At 38.7% G+C, this 15866-nt stretch overlaps 1 protein-coding gene across 2 annotated transcripts in view; it reads left to right on the top strand.

Moving 5' to 3' along the window:
• Positions 1-122: 122 nt before the first annotated feature.
• The window catches only part of YY1 (YY1 transcription factor), a 43192-nt gene continuing 27448 nt past the window's right edge, over positions 123-15866 (top strand). The window contains exons 1-2 of one of the 2 annotated variants that reach the window (XM_031953254.1): positions 123-1257; positions 9807-9881. In XM_031953254.1, the coding sequence (XP_031809114.1) occupies positions 564-1257; positions 9807-9881 (769 nt within the window). In that variant the 5' untranslated portion in view covers positions 123-563. The remainder of the gene's footprint in view (positions 1258-9806; positions 9882-15866) is intronic. The other variant, XM_031953256.1, reaches the window with a different exon arrangement.

The following is a 15866-nucleotide window of genomic DNA, read 5'->3' as shown; positions in this document are numbered from 1 at the left end:
GGTGTGGGCGGGGTCTAAATCACGACAGCCTGTCACAGCAAACGGCGAGGTCGGTTGGGGGGGAGGGAGGAGCCAGCGAGAGTGAGTGAGAGACGCGCAGAGGGAGGGAGAGGAAAGAGCGGAAGTCTCGCGAGGCGATACCGAAGCGAGTGTGGCGGCGGCGAGATTTGCAGTCGGGCTGAGGAGTTGGTATTTGTGTTGAAGGAGGAGGCGGAGGAGGAGAGGAGGAAGAGGGGGGGAAAGCCCGGAGACCCGGCCCGAAGGGTGGGGTGGGAGGGGTGGGGGGGGGGCAGCAGCCTCTCCAGCCCGGACTGAGAAGCCTGAGCGAGCGCGGAGAGAGAAGGGGGACAGAGCACCGACAGCCCGCCCGCCTGCTTGCCCGCCCCCTCCCCCTTACCCTCCCTCCCCCTTCCCCAGATTCCCCCCCCTCCCCTCTCTCGCTCGCTCCCTTCCCTTCCCTACGACCGGCCGCCTTGCCCGCCCGCAGCGGAGGAGGACGCGGACGAGGAGGTGGAGAACAGCGGCAGCGGCCGGGCCAGGCGGCGGCGGGAGAGGCTTCAGCCATGGCCTCGGGCGACACCCTCTACATCGCCACGGACGGCTCGGAGATGCCGGCCGAAATCGTGGAGCTGCACGAGATCGAGGTGGAGACCATTCCCGTGGAGACCATCGAGACCACCGTGGTGGGCGAGGAGGAGGACGATGAGGAGGATGACGAGGACGGCGCGGGAGGCGGCGGCGGGGGGGGCGGCGGCCACAGCGGCCACCACCACCATCACCACCACCACCACCACCACCACCACCCGCCCATGATCGCCCTGCAGCCGCTAGTTACTGATGACCCCAGCCAGGTCCACCACCACCAGGAGGTGATCCTGGTGCAGACCCGCGAGGAGGTGGTGGGCGGCGACGACTCGGACGGCCTGCGGGCCGAGGACGGCTTCGAGGACCAGATCCTCATTCCCGTGCCCGCGCCGGCCGGCGGCGAGGAGGACTACATCGAGCAGACGCTGGTTACGGCCGCCGCGGCCGGCAAGAGCGGCGGCGGCTCGTCGTCGTCAGGCGGCGGCCGGATGAAGAAGGGCGGTGGCGGGGGCAAGAAGAGCGGCAAGAAGAGTTACCTGAGCGGCGGCGGCGGAGGGGCAGGCGGTGGTGGCGGAGGCGGCGGGGCCGAGCCGAGCGGCAGGAAGTGGGAGCAGAAGCAGGTGCAGATCAAGACCCTGGAGGGGGAGTTCTCCGTCACCATGTGGGCCTCAGGTGAGCGGCGCCAGGCCGAGGAAGGCGAGGGGAGACGGGACGCGGCCAGGGCGACACGTCCCCGGCTCCCCCGGCCCCGGGGATGTTTTTGTTTTGAAGGGAAGCCATGTTTTATGTGTGTGATGGGCGCCGCCATCTTCTTCGCCAGGGCAAGTATGGCGGCCCCAAAAGATGGCGGGGCCTGTGCGGCGGCGGGGGCGGTGGGGCTGCTGGGACCCGTCCGGGGGGAAAGGAAGATGGCGGCGCTGGCGGTGTGGAGGGGACGTGGGGGAGGGGTGGTGTTAAGGGGGGGGGGGGCGGGAGGCGCGCCGGCTCCACAACTAGGCCGCAATGGCGTAGTTTCTCCGAGAGGGGGAAGCGGCCTCGGAGGGGAGGGGGAGGGGGACAGGACGGGAGGAGTGGAGGCGGGGGGTGGGGCCAGGCTCTGGTGAGGGGGGTGGGGCGGGGGTGTCTCGCAGCCTCTGCCTCCACGCTACCGCCTGCTCCATTCTCCACGCGCCCCCACCTTCGCTCCACCCCCTCTCTCTCTCTCCTGTCCGTCCTCCCTCCGCTCCTCCCGCCACGCGCCCTCCCAGTCCAGCTTCTCCAACCCCTTTCCTCCCTGCGTCCCTGCTGCGTCGGGCGAGGGGTGGGGGTGGAGCGGGCCTCCCCGGGTCACCGTTACCCCGGAGGGGGGGGTGTGTGTGTGGAACCGCTGCATTGTTCTAGCCGCAGCTCGAGGCTCCGCTTTCTCCTCCTCCCCTCCCGCCCTTCTGCGGGGGTGGGGGAATGGAGTGGAGTGCTGTCTTCCCGGCCTTTTACCCCAGCGGACCTCGCTTCAACCCCGGGGGCGACCCCGTGGAAGACGGGGGTGGGGGGCTTTCCTGACCCGGCGCTTTTCCTCGGTCCGTTTAGGAGTGGGAATTGGAGGAGGAAGTGCTGGAGGGCAGGAGGATTCTTCGGCTGGTAAAGACTTAGTACTTGCTGAGGAAGGCCCCGATCGAGTTTAGGTTTTCTTAATGAACAGATTACAGCGCTCACGCCCTGAGTCTGTCTCCCAATCCCACCTCGGGTTTGGGGGCAAAAAACTGTTTTCTTCCCGTTTTGCCGCCTTTCTTCCAAAGAAGGCCTTTTTCAAAAAAGGAGAGGGAAGTTTTGCTCCTTTTTACTTTGTTTTAAGTTTCTCTCAACTAATTCTAGGATGGACTATTGAATGAAAATTGTACTTTTAAATCATTTTTGCAGCATTTTATATCTTCAGCCTTTTTTCACTATTAGTATGTTTTCGTTTTTTGTCGTAGAAATACAAACTAAGAAACTGATTTTGACTTAAAATTGAAATTAGGTTTAGAAATGGAAACTAATAAAATATTAACAAAACTTCTCATTAATCAATTGCATAAGCAAGTATTTTAATTTTTTAAATTCAATATAGCTTTAATTTTAACTATGAGAAGTTAAATGTATATGAAGGTTTTGATTTCTATCTGAAGACATTTTAATTTAAAAAATCACTTTTAATACTTATTTTTATGTAGCAATATTGCATAATTATTCATCTGGTAAATTGGAGAATATTAAATTAAGATGACTAAAACTAAAAATAGTAATTACTCATCTGAAGTTTCAAGGGTGACACTAAATTTGTTTTGCTGACTCGTTTTCCCATCTACTCCCACCCCCCAAATACTATTTCAAAGCAGCAACCCTAGCCCCCATTTTAACTTTTGAATTTTTTTGTTATTAAAACCAAAAAAGAGCATACTGAATGGGACCTGTCCATTGACATTATAATTGAAGCTAAGTGTAGGTATGTGATTCAAGAGACCGTTGAACAAACAAACGGACTCTGCCAAAATCTTTTAATGTGCATTGGCCTGCACCTAGAAACATTGAATTCATAGTCCCAATTGTGTGGGGCTGGATGTTTAAATTTATAGAAACTAAGTATTGTGCTTATCAAAACTTGCTGAAGAAAATCAGGATTCTCTTGCTACTAACAGGTGTTTTAAAATTTTAATTTAGGGACTTAATGAGCTATTAGAAGAAATTTGGATTATAAGAAGGGTTGCCGATTTCATTTATTTTCCATTGAATTTTACCAATCAAAATTAATTGCAGATAGACAAAATGTACATAATTGAAATAAGTTCTAATGCTTTTGTATTTAAAACATTGGTTATACATAAATATTTAGAAACCAATACAAAAATTAAGGTTTAAGGAGATAATGGCTGTTACAAAGTGGACTTGGAGCCACGAAAACCAAGTTCAAGTTTGACCTGATATTGACTGAAGTTTTAAACAAGTCACTCAAACTAATCTATACTTTCTCCTGTAAAATGGGAATGATACCTTATTAGGGTGGTTGTGAAATCCAAAAATTACTATGTAAACTTTGAAGTAACAATAACGTATAGCATGCATATGGCATTTTATGTCCCAAGTACTTTACATATATATTCTCCTTTAATTCTAACTACCCTTGGAGGAGGGAAATGCCTCTATCCCCATCTTGCAATAAAGAAAACTGTGGCAAACCAAAACTAATGGACTTGCTCTAGGTCACAATGCTAATGACTAAGGCTGAACGAAAGCCCACATCTTCCTGCTTCCAGGCTTGGTCCTCTACCTATGACAGATAAGTCATTCTCTTAGCTTCTTCTTTGTAACACAGGTTTAATTTTCTGCATTAAATATTTAACCCCAAGGCATCCCATGAAATATTGTGAATTTTGTCCCTGTTTTGCAAATGAGGGCCCTAACACTCTAAAGGGACTGAAATGGCTAGATACAAAGTATCAAAACTTGTATTCATAGCCAACTCTGACTTATAAATCCGACATTCTAATTTTTATAGGTGGTAAGGTGAAGTCAGAGGTAGCTGAAACAGGTCCAGTGGTGCATAACAAAAAATCAATTAGCAAAAGAGTTGAGAATTTTAAGTGTCTTAAGTAATTAATTAGAAGTCTATCGGCATGTAAAAATAATTTTCCTTCTGTAGGTGCACACAGTTTTACAACTTAGAATTTATTTTAATGTAAATTACCAAAGGGTGGGCCTGTAACAAGCAAGCATACTGACTTTAAGTAATACTACATTAAGGTAGTATTAGAAGATGAAAATAAGTGGCATTTTCCTTCTACTAACATGTTTTGTGGTAGAGTATCCCCTTTCCCTCTGCCTTTTGTGGTTGAGGGCATATTATAGAAGAAAAGCTAAATGGTTTGTGGTCAGTAGGGCATGTCCTAAGTCCCAGTTCATAATATGGTTTTCTTAGAAGTGGAATAGCTTGAAGTAGAAACATGAGTGAGGGAGTGATTAAAACATTTCCTTGTTTTATTAAATGTAGACAAAATATTAAACCCTGGATTTTGAATTTTTAAAAATGACTACACTTGTAGCATAATATTCTGAATTGGCATTGCCTAAACTCTTTGAAGGTTTACAAAGTACTGGACTCATAAAGGTCCAATGAGATACAGGGCATGTTATTTTATTATGTAGCTCAGTAATTTTTAACTTGGGGTCCATGGAGTTGGGGGGAAGGGAAAGGCTGTTAATTTGAATGGGGGGGAAATGTTTTCATCTTTATTTGGATTAACCAATTTATTTGAAAACATTAAAAAAAAAAAAAAAAAGTTTATAAGCTTCACCAGTTTGCCAGTGGGGCCTATGACATTAAAAAAAGATGTAAAAACCCCTGCTATAGATAAAGAATTAACCATGAAAAAGGATCCTTGTCACATGAATAAGAATGGTGAAAAGTCAGAATCTAAATTTAGTGCCTGGGTGACCTTGAACAAGTCACTTAACCTTTCTGTTTTACAGTTGTCTTCATTTGTAAAATGAAAGGATTGGACTAAATGAATCTTTGGCATATCTTCTAAATCAAAATTTTAATTGGTGAAGAAGAGTCTCAGTTTTAATTGTCAAATACAGCAGAATGTCACTTATAATAGAAATCTATCTAGTATTTAGGAATTGATAATCCACATTGTGTGTTGTTAACTCTTATCTCAACCTGTTTTCTGCTGCCATCACCCTGCCTTTTAGTAAGAGAAGAGAAACAATCATGAAATCTTTTGAGGTAGAAGACCCCAAAACATATTACCTATTAAAAAATCCACTTGGCATTGGTCAAAGCCGAGTTTAACTTGCTCAGGCTCGCAACTGACTAAAGGAGTCAGTCTTTTCCTACAATTACTTATATTATTACAGTTAATCTAGAACTCTTATCTTTAATCATGATCATCTTTTGAATGGAATCGGAGAATGAGTAGAACTTGTTAGGACTTAGTGATTTCTTAATCTTAAGAACACACTAGAATTTTGTGTTTTGGGCAAATGAACCAGCTTCAACATTGTGGTGGGTATTTTTTGTTGTTGTTGGCCTTTTTATTCGATTGGCTTTTTAAAAAATTACAGTTCTTAATCACAGTTCAATGTATCATATTATACACATTGCTTTTGACTCGCTTATGGATAATTAAAGCAAATATTTCGATGTTAGCAAATTTAGAACTCTTTTATATTGGGATTTTCCAGTATTCTTTTTGTGCTAAATATTGAACCATTGGCTTAATGAGAACTGGAAATCCTGTAAGTGTAATAGAATCAATATACCTTTATTTGAGGGACTGTATTGCCTATCAAGCAGGATGTGGAAGTGCTTTGTGTTTGAGGTTAAAGGAATATTAGAGATAATATAATTCTTAACCTTTTTTTGTGTTGTGGATCCCTTTGGCAGTGAGGTGAAGTCTCAGCATTTTTCAGAATGTTTTTAAATGCATAAAATATAGAATTACAAAAGAAACCAAATTATCAAAATATTTTTAAAAGCAAATTTACCAACCTCAGATTAAGCATCGCTAACATAATCCAATCCTTAATTATATTGATTAAAGTGAATACTCCAAGTAACTGACTGTTTAATATTACATAGCTAGAACCAAATCCTTTGCAGAGAGAGTAAGAGTGTGTGTATAAAAAGTTTGAAGATGAGATAACCATACCTCTGGTTTTTAGATTAAGTAAATTTTGATATGAAGGATATTCCACATAATTTCAAATGAAATTGCATGGTCAATTTTTTCTCAAAGTTCATTTTTCTGTCCCTTTGGGCCTGAGCACATGTGCAAGAGATCAATCGAGTAAATTAGGCTTTTCATTTTCAAATGAAAAAACCTGAGGTCAAATGTTTTGTAAAAGAAAAAACTACTATTGTTGACTTCATGGTTTTTGAAAGCAAATTAAATCTGACCAACAGGGAAAAATTTGAGTATTTATAAATGTAAAGCAGTACAAGAAAATTAATGTGAACATCATCCCATGAGGGGGGAGGCTAATCATTTCAACATTCATTTATTCTTTATTTTGTTATACTCCTTATGGTTTACTTTTCACTTAGCTAAGCTATGTGTCATCGAGCTATGTGAACGATGATGTTTAATTATGCCAAGAATTTTTAGAAAAAAGTTCCTGTAATATATATTCAAAAATCACTTCTAAAGGAAAAGCAATTAACTACAAAATATAGATTTTTTTTTTAAACCATCAAAAAAAGCATTCTCTAGATAATAGAGTTAGGTTGTTTGATATCTAACCCAACTGCCCAGAATTAATGCTTACCCTTCTCCAAGGCTTTTGGTTTAGGACTGTCATTTCAGACCTTAGTAGAAATGGGTTTAGCAAGTCAAATTAGGCAAAGTAAATTTTAGGACTGAAGTCCTTCTGAGCCACTCTTTTAGATGAATGGTATTAAAAGATCAGTTTCACTTCCTAAGAAAAATAATACTGAAAAATAAAGCTTTATAACTTTAAACTTGAAAATTTAGGTAACTAAAACTAAACAGGTCTTTAATTGAATGTTTTAAAATAAGTTGTCACTTCATTAGGTTGAGTTGCATATGATTGGTAAAAATGGTAGCAAGAAAGTTGACTTCTATGATTTAAGATGATACATATCTAGTGCTATAAATCAGGCCTTTGAAAGTCCTTTATTATTTATTTATTGAATTTTCTTTGGAAAGCAGCATTAGTACACTAGGAAAAGCATTAAACTTGGAATCATATGTTGGCTCTGCTGCCTGTATGATCTTGGGCAGGTCACTCAAAATCTCTCTGGGGCTCCTTTGTAAAAGTAAACGAGATTATAGATGGCCTCTAAATTTGATTCCTTAATCTCCCAATTTTATGATGTGTCTTATCGGATATTAAATCTGAAATATCCATTAGAATAATTAGCATAACTTTAATATTAACCTGAAGAAACTCATTCATACAACAAGGGAAAGGCATTTTTGGAGGGGTAATAAATGAAAGCAAATAATTGGATGGAAATAGAGTGGAACTTGTGTCTGAGATCTGAATTTAAATTCCCCTGTCACATAGCACCTATATATGATCTTCAGCAAATCACTGAACTTCTTAGCTTCAGTTTCCTTATCTATAAAATGAAGCCATTGAGACTATATGGACCTTTTTGGCTCTAAAAATATCGCACTGATAAGTGGCATTACAACCCACAGATTTTTTTTTTTTTAAGTTCATAATTTTTGTTTCTCTTTTGTTGTTTTTTAAAATATCTAGATACTTAACCACGGATATATTTGAAATGTATTGATATAATCATTACCTCTTCACTTCAGGAAAAACCCAGAGTGCTGACAGAAGTTAGCATTGGGTTCTGTGTCCCTCTCTTAGAACTTATGTGACCTTAAAGAGGTTATTTAACCTTTTGAGATCTTAGTTCTTCTCACAAATTAAAGTTATTGAGTTTTTGAGGTGATAATAATTTAAAATCATTAAGTGAAGATAGCAGATTGATAACGTTCTATTTGTTAAGAATGAGACTCAGTCTCTAAGCACATAACAGCATGATTTGACCAAAATGTTGAGAGGACTATTATTAGGTTAAATTTTAAATTCTTCCTAGGAGCTTCTAGTTGATTTAGAGGGAGAAGATTCTAGAACCCTTAAGACTATATAATCTGGGAGAGCACATATACTAGTATATTTAACTACAGGTGGTGAGAAAACTAGAAACTATTTTTTATTCAACTTGATAATTATGCCTCCTGATGTCACTCTTGTTACCCGGCTTTTGACTTTTTTTTTTTTTTTTTTACCCTGGTTAATTCTCTAAATTGACTTGAATGTTATATTGTGTTCTTGGTCACTAAAAAAGAGGAGGCAATTAAATGATTAATGCAAAAACCTATTTTTGTTTCTATCAATTCTATTAATTTAATTTATTAATCATTTATTTATTTTTGCTGAGGCGGTTGGGATTAAGTGACTTGACCAAGGTCACACAGCTAGGACGGGTCTGAGGCCAGATTTGAACTCTGGTCCTCCTGACTTCAAGGCTGGTACTCTTACCATACTGTGCCACTTAGCTCTGCCCCCCCCCCTCCCCATTAATTTAATTTAATAATTAATTGATTGATTTAATTAATATATAGTGTGCAAGGATTGGTTGTTGCTAGGAATACAAAGATAGAATCCAGATCCTCCTTTCAAATATTTTGTAATTTCATGGGAGTAGGAGAAGAGGGTGTGTATAGATCATATATATATGGGAATATAATATAAGGGAAGTACAAAAGAGAGGATAAAGGAAACGAATGGAAAAGAAGAAAGAATTTTCAGCTGGGGACCACGGCTCACTCTTTCGTAGACCAATGGAAACAACATCAGAAGGTTTTCTAAAGGTCCTATCCTTACTTTAACAGGGATCTCCTTCACAATATATCTGACCAGTATACTCATCCCACCTTCAACAATAGATACCGCAAAGCACTTTGTTAGTTACAGGAGACAGACAAAGCTGTCCCCTCCCCAGGAGGAGCAAATGATTTTAATTGATGGGAGCCCTAACAATTGAGGGATTAAAAGACAGTGAAAGAGAACCTGTTATATTCCAATGCAATCCAGTTATACTTGACAATATTTCTAATTGTTGGATGCTTTTCTTCATATCTAACCTAAATTGCTTGGAGTTTATGCCCTCTGGGTCCAAGCAGAAATAAGTCTAATCCCTCTTCAGCAATATAGCTCCTCACATACTTGAAGATAACTCATATTTCTCCCTGAAACTTCTCATCTCCTGGCTAAATATCCCCAGTTTCTTCAGCTAATAATCCTTATGTAACATATTCTTGAAACCCTTTACCATTTAAGTTACCTTTTTTTGAATGCTTTGCAACTTAATCATTGTTAAGATGTGACCTTCAGAACTGAGCAGTCCTTTTTGCCTGGTCTATTATAATAGCCTTACAAGTCTCCCCCACCTTTTCAATCCTTACCTTAGATCCCTATCAAAGTAGTATTTCTAATGTGTAGACCTGATCGCTATACTCCCTTACTCAAATCTGCTCCTTGTCGCCTTTAGGATAAAATGTAAACATTTTATGCTAGTCTCACAGTGCACCATAAAATGGCCCCACGCTTAGTTTCTAGCCTTATATCACACTATTATTCTTCATGTACTCTATGTTCCAGCCAAACTGGACTAACAGCCATTTCATGGTCTCATCTTGCCCTTTTCCACCTCTTCATTTGCACAGGCCATACCCCATGCCTGGAACAGACTCCCTCCACATCTCCGTCTGCTGAAATCCTTCTCTTCCTTCAAGACTCAGGTCTGGTTGTCAACTCCTTCCGTGAAGTCTTTCTTGTTTTCTCTACCCACCTTCCCCCTCCCCCTGTCTATAGCTAGAAGTGAGCTCTCCTACACACTTAACACATTTTTGCCTTGAATTAGCTAGTAAGGACAGAAATACAGTATTTTATTCTCTTTCAAATTGTTCAAAAAAGATAAAAAAATCTTATTTCAGCTGTTAGCATAGCTTTTAGAAATTTTGTGGCATTCGTTTGTCACAAAACCTTTGCCACAGTAATTTGTTTTCAAGTTACTAGTGTAAGATAAGACTTAATTTAGACTTTGTCTTAAATGTTTATGTAAACATCAGTTGATGATTGTATAGAAAATCTTTAGATTTTTGCTGCATGGCACTGTTAGCCACTGTGGGAGATGCAAAGACAGAGAAAATATATTATCTCTCTCAGAACTTTAAATCTATTTGGAGAGACAAACTCAAAAAAGTAATTAACAATACAAGTGTTAATAAATATACATACCAGAAACTACACAGGTAGTTTTAACATTAATAAATTGTGTCCTATAGAGTGTTGTCAGTTTATTAATATAGAGAAAGAAAAATTAGGGTAATTCAAAAATTGCTTGATTTTGAAATTGGGTTTGGTATTTGTTTGCACGTTTAAAAAAATTTTTATTGATGTCTTTTGTTTTTACATCACCTTTGTTTCCAAATATATCCTTCTTTCCTACCAGCTAATCCTTGAAACAAAGAATAAAGGGGAAGGGGGAAGGGGGAAAGCAGTTCAGCAAAATATTAACCAGCAATCAAATTGAAATGTGCAACATGTAAGCTTTAGTCTACCCCACCTTTACCAAAAAGGAGAGGGAGATGAATTTCCTCATCTTTTTTTAACTGGCCAAACTTATTATGCAGCAGTTTCATCTTTTTGTTCTTTCCATTTATATTGTTGTCATTGTGTATATTGTTTTCTTGGTTCTTATTTCTTTATATTATGGAGGATCATACATCTATATCTGGAAGGGATCTTTAAAGCCAAATAGTTTCACTCTGAGTAAGTTCATATAGGTCTTGCCAAGCATCTCTAAATTTTCATATTCATTGTTTCTTATGCTACAGTAATAACCCATCATGATTCCATTGCATTTTGTTTAACCATTCCCCAATTGATAAACATGTTAGTAATTTTTTAGGTTAATTTCACATTGCTTTCCAGAATGGTTTGGACAGATTTACAACTCGGTCAACTCTGTTACTTGCCCTCTATTTTTACAGCCCATTCAACATTATTTGTTTCTATTCATTGTTGTCTTTGACAATTTTCTGTATGTGAGATGAAACCTCATATTTGCATTTCTCTTACTAATGATTGGGAATAATCTTTATATGGTTATAGTTTACAATTCTTTGAGAATGGTTTTCATATCTTTTTGCTTTTCTTACATAGACCCATATCAGAAAAAGTATTTGCACTTGAATATTCTGAGAATTTTCTTCAAGTGAGAGGTGTTATTTAAGATACAAGAGAGAGGACTAATGTTGGAGTTATGAAGATCAGACTGAATTCAAGTTCTAATTCTGATACATATTGACAATCTGCCCATAAGCAAGTCATTTATCCTCATTTTCTTCTTCCTCCATGCCTTCCATGCCTCATCTTTAATCTCTTTTTTGTCGAGGAGACCGGTTTTCCAGTCACCCAACTTTACAATCTTTTAGTCATCTTTAACTCTTCAGTCTCTCCAATCCCCACCATCATTTTGTCATTTTGTCTCTTGCATCTATCCTCTTTGTTCATATATCTACCATCCAGATTCAAGCCCTTGTCAACTCTCACCTGAAGCAATAATCTGTGTATCCAATCTCTCCCTTCTCCAATCTATACTTAACCCAAGTGCTTAATTTGGTTTTTTAAGAAAAAAGGCAGTCAAAAACATACTTGTACACACTTCCTGTTAATGTAGATTTAGTAGCTGTTCTCCCCTCCCCCCTTTTTTTTTAAAGGAAAAAAAAATTTGTTAGACATTTAAAGCCCTTTATAATCTTGCTTCTAAGCTATGACATCATACGTCATATTATGGTTCAGCCAAATGGACCTATTTTTTCCCTATCCATCTCTTGGTTGTGTCTGTGCACAAACTGTTCCTCTAGGTTTGGCATGTAACAGGCCCTCACCCCTGCCTCATGGAATCACTGGTTTCCTTTAAAGCTTAGCAAATAAGTGTAACTTTTACCAGAGACCTTTTGGAACTCCTCTAATTTTTTTTTTTTTTTTTTTTTTGTTTTTTTTTTTTTGTATAGGTTTAATTGCACTGCACATTTTTACCCAGTACATAGAATGAGAGTTCCTTGGAGACTATGGACTATCTTCATTTATCTTTGTATCTAAAGCTTTGCACATAAAATAGGCTTTTATGAAATGGTTATTGAATGAAGTGTCCCAGGCAATTCCTTATTATAATTTTGTTATGGATAAGTTCTCTCCTAGCTATTTGGAGTCTTCACACAGGAATTCCCTACCCTAAATGAACCAGGTCCTCATGAAAATAACTTTTAAAAGGATAAACATAGGGACCAAGAGTAGAGATTTCCATTTGCCAGGTAATGCAAACTGGAAGTGCCAAAAGGACTTCAGAGGAAAGATTGCTGTTTAGTGATTGTCAGCAAAGAATTCTCCAAGGAGATTAGATTTTGATAAACAGAATGAAAGAGAAAAGGTAATTTTTTGGATTAGGGGCATGAGGTTAGTATTATGAACAAAATTCAGTTAAATTTTTATCAAAAGAAATGTATAATTGCTGTTCTCAAAGCACTTACAATCCTCTAAGGATTATAAATAGAATGACTGTTATAAGAGATTCATTGAAGGAGAGAAAGATCACTCCTAGCAGAAATGGAATAGAGAAGATTTTTGGATTTTTTTGAGGGAGGTTGACACCAGAACTGACATGATTGCAAAAATTTGAATAATATATTAATTTCTCTAAATGTCTCCCTTAAAGAAATTAAAGAATATACTAGATTCAGCATATATTAAGTATTCCACACATGTAAACTTCCCCCCCACATACACTTTTTCAAAGAAAGGAGAGAGGCATTTTCATACTTTGAGAACTAAGCATTTGGTTTTAGTTATTTTCTATTAGCTTTTCCAATTTATACTTTTGAGATATTTTCATTCTCTTGTTTCTACTTTTACTTCACTTTGCATCAGTTTATGTAGTCTTCCCCTACTTCTGTGTTCTTTCACATACATTGTTTCTGTCACTTCAGTAATTGTCCGTTACATTTGTGTACAACAGTTTATTTAACCATTTCTCAGTTGATGAGCATCTGCTTTGTTTCCCTTTTTTTGCTACAGCAAAAAAAAAAAAAAATACTCTCAATATTGTGATTACAGTTCTTAATCAATCTCTTTGGCTTAATACTGTTAGTAATGAGATCTCTTGGTCAAAAGAAAATGGACATTTGGAAGTGTACATGTTTTGTGAATGAGTGAAAGGATTTTAACAGGTGAAGATTGGAAAAGAGTTCTGTAGCTTACTTTTACAGGAACTGAGTCTTAACCTGGTGAAGTGCCTTTTTTGCTCAGGGTCACACAGCTAGTAAGTGTCTGAAGCCAAATTTAATTCAGGAAGATGTCTTTTGACTTAGAACTTGTACTGTAGCCACTATGACACTTAGCTGCAATAGACCAACAAAGCAAAATGGGGCAAGTGTAATTTAAGTTGATTTTCCTAAAAACTAATTTATTATAAGGGAGACAAGGGGGTGATATGAACTAAGAGTGGTGCAAAATTAAAAATTGCATCAAAACATTCCCCCCCTCCAAAAAAATTAGCTGATTTGAGACTTCACAATAAATAGCAGAATCCCTACTTCAAATATACAATTTCCAAAGTAAGGATAAGACTAGGGAGAAATAAGTAGCTACAGTTTCATTAGAGTATGGCATGGTATGTATGAAGAAGTTAAGGCTAGAAAGCTATTTGGGAGCTGAGCAGGTTTCTTAAGGTTTTGAATGCCTGAGATAAGTTGTGCTTTATTGTGTTGGAGGTGGGGAGATAGAGAGCTATCATTAAAGATGTCTGAGTATAAGTGAGTTATATTCCATTTTTGTTTTTGGTTTTGGGTAATTTGGCAGTATGTTTGTGTAAGAGAAGGTATAATTCTGGAGTTGTGGTGTTAGTTTAAGATGGGAGTGTTAGCTGAGGAAATAGAACAGAAGGGAGTAAATTCAGTGTGGGAAAAAATGTGTGTAGGGTCAGTATGAAAATATGAAGATTAGAAATGGATTGTCAATTTATCCCTACCTTACTTGTCCTACTTCCTTTTCAGTAATTTAATTGACCATTGGTAGTCTGGCCATAGATTATAATAAGCTATTGGCTGATGCCAGCTACAGAGAACAAATTGTTCATGTCTACAGACCATTAAGGGAGTTAACCCCAATGCATCCATCTATCTCAAAAATGTAACAGTGCAGATGAGTTTGTGAAATCTAGCAACATTATTAAAAAGACTCTATATGTTCTCTTCGTTTTGTTGAATCAAAAGTGATTAAATGATTTTCCACTAAATGTGAGGATATATTCATTTAAGCACACTGGTCTGGTTCCAGCAGGACAAAGATATTTATATCCATAGTGTGGTATGGTAGAAAGAAGATAGATTGGAGTCAGTGGTTCAAGTACTGACTCCAAACATACCCCATGATGGACTCAAGCAAGTAATGTAAAACAAAAATAATGGTTCTTGTTATTTAGGCCAGGGTTTTGTAGACCAAAAAGTATTGTACAAAAAGTGAGCTGCCCTTATCTTTATATTTATTACCCTTTTCCATTTGCCATCAAAAAATTTGAATTCTTATCCTTTGTTGCCAGCCATAAAACTGGGAGAAGTCAAATGCCTGATTCATACTGCCTTTTTTTTTTTTTTTTTTTTTTAAATTATACCTTTTTATTTACAAGTTATATGCATGGGTAATTTTAAGCATTGACAATTGCCAAACCTTTTGTTCCAATTTTCCCCCTCCTTCCCCCTATCCGCTTCCCCCAATGGCAGATTGACCAGTATATGTTAAATATGTTAAAATATAAATTAAATACAATATAAGTATACATGTCCTAACAGTTATTTTGCTGTACAAAAAGAATTGGACTTTGAAATAGTGTACTATTAGCCTGTGAAGGAAATCAAAAATGCAGGTGGACAAAAATACAAGGATTGAGAATTCTATGTAGTGGTTCATAGTCATCTTCCAGAGTTCTTTTGCTGGTTCCACTCATTACTGCTCTATTGGAACTAATTTGGTTCACTGCTGGAGATGGCCACGTCCATCAAAATTGATCATCATATAGTATTATTGTTAAAGTATATAATGATCTGCTGGTCCTGCTCATTTCACTTAGTATCAGTTCATGTAAGTCTCTCCAGGCCTTTCTGAAATCATCTTGCTGGCCATTTCTTACCAAACAATAATATTCCATAATATTCATATACCACAATTTATTCAGCCATTCTTCAATTGATGGGCATCCACTCAGTTTCCAGTTTCTGGCCACTACAAAGAGACCTGCCACAAACATTCGTGGACATTCTTTAAGATTTCTTTGGGATATAAGCCCAGTAGAAACACTCACTGCTAGATCAAAAGGTATGCACAGTTTGATAACTTTTTGAGCATAGTTCCAAATTGCTCTCCAGAATGGCTGGATGTCATACTGTCTTTTTAATGGTTATTGTTATTCTATCCCAAGTTTGTCAAACATGCTTATAAACTAAGGAAACTATGGTAGGAGAGAGAAAATGACTTATCACAAGGTCATCACAAGTAGTAATAATCTCTGGGCCTTACTGTAGTAGACTAGCTAAGAAGGTAAGAAGGAAGAAGCTATATAGAAAGCTTAAATCCATTATATTCTTCAATTAATACCATTCTAGTACAATTCTAAAAAGAATATCAAATTGAATAGCAATCAAGAATTCTACATTGAGTTCTCTTGA

This window comes from Sarcophilus harrisii, chromosome 2 (assembly GCF_902635505.1).
Source record: "Sarcophilus harrisii chromosome 2, mSarHar1.11, whole genome shotgun sequence".
Classification (NCBI taxonomy): domain Eukaryota; kingdom Metazoa; phylum Chordata; class Mammalia; order Dasyuromorphia; family Dasyuridae; genus Sarcophilus; species Sarcophilus harrisii.
This window is presented reverse-complemented; position numbering and strand designations above follow the sequence as displayed.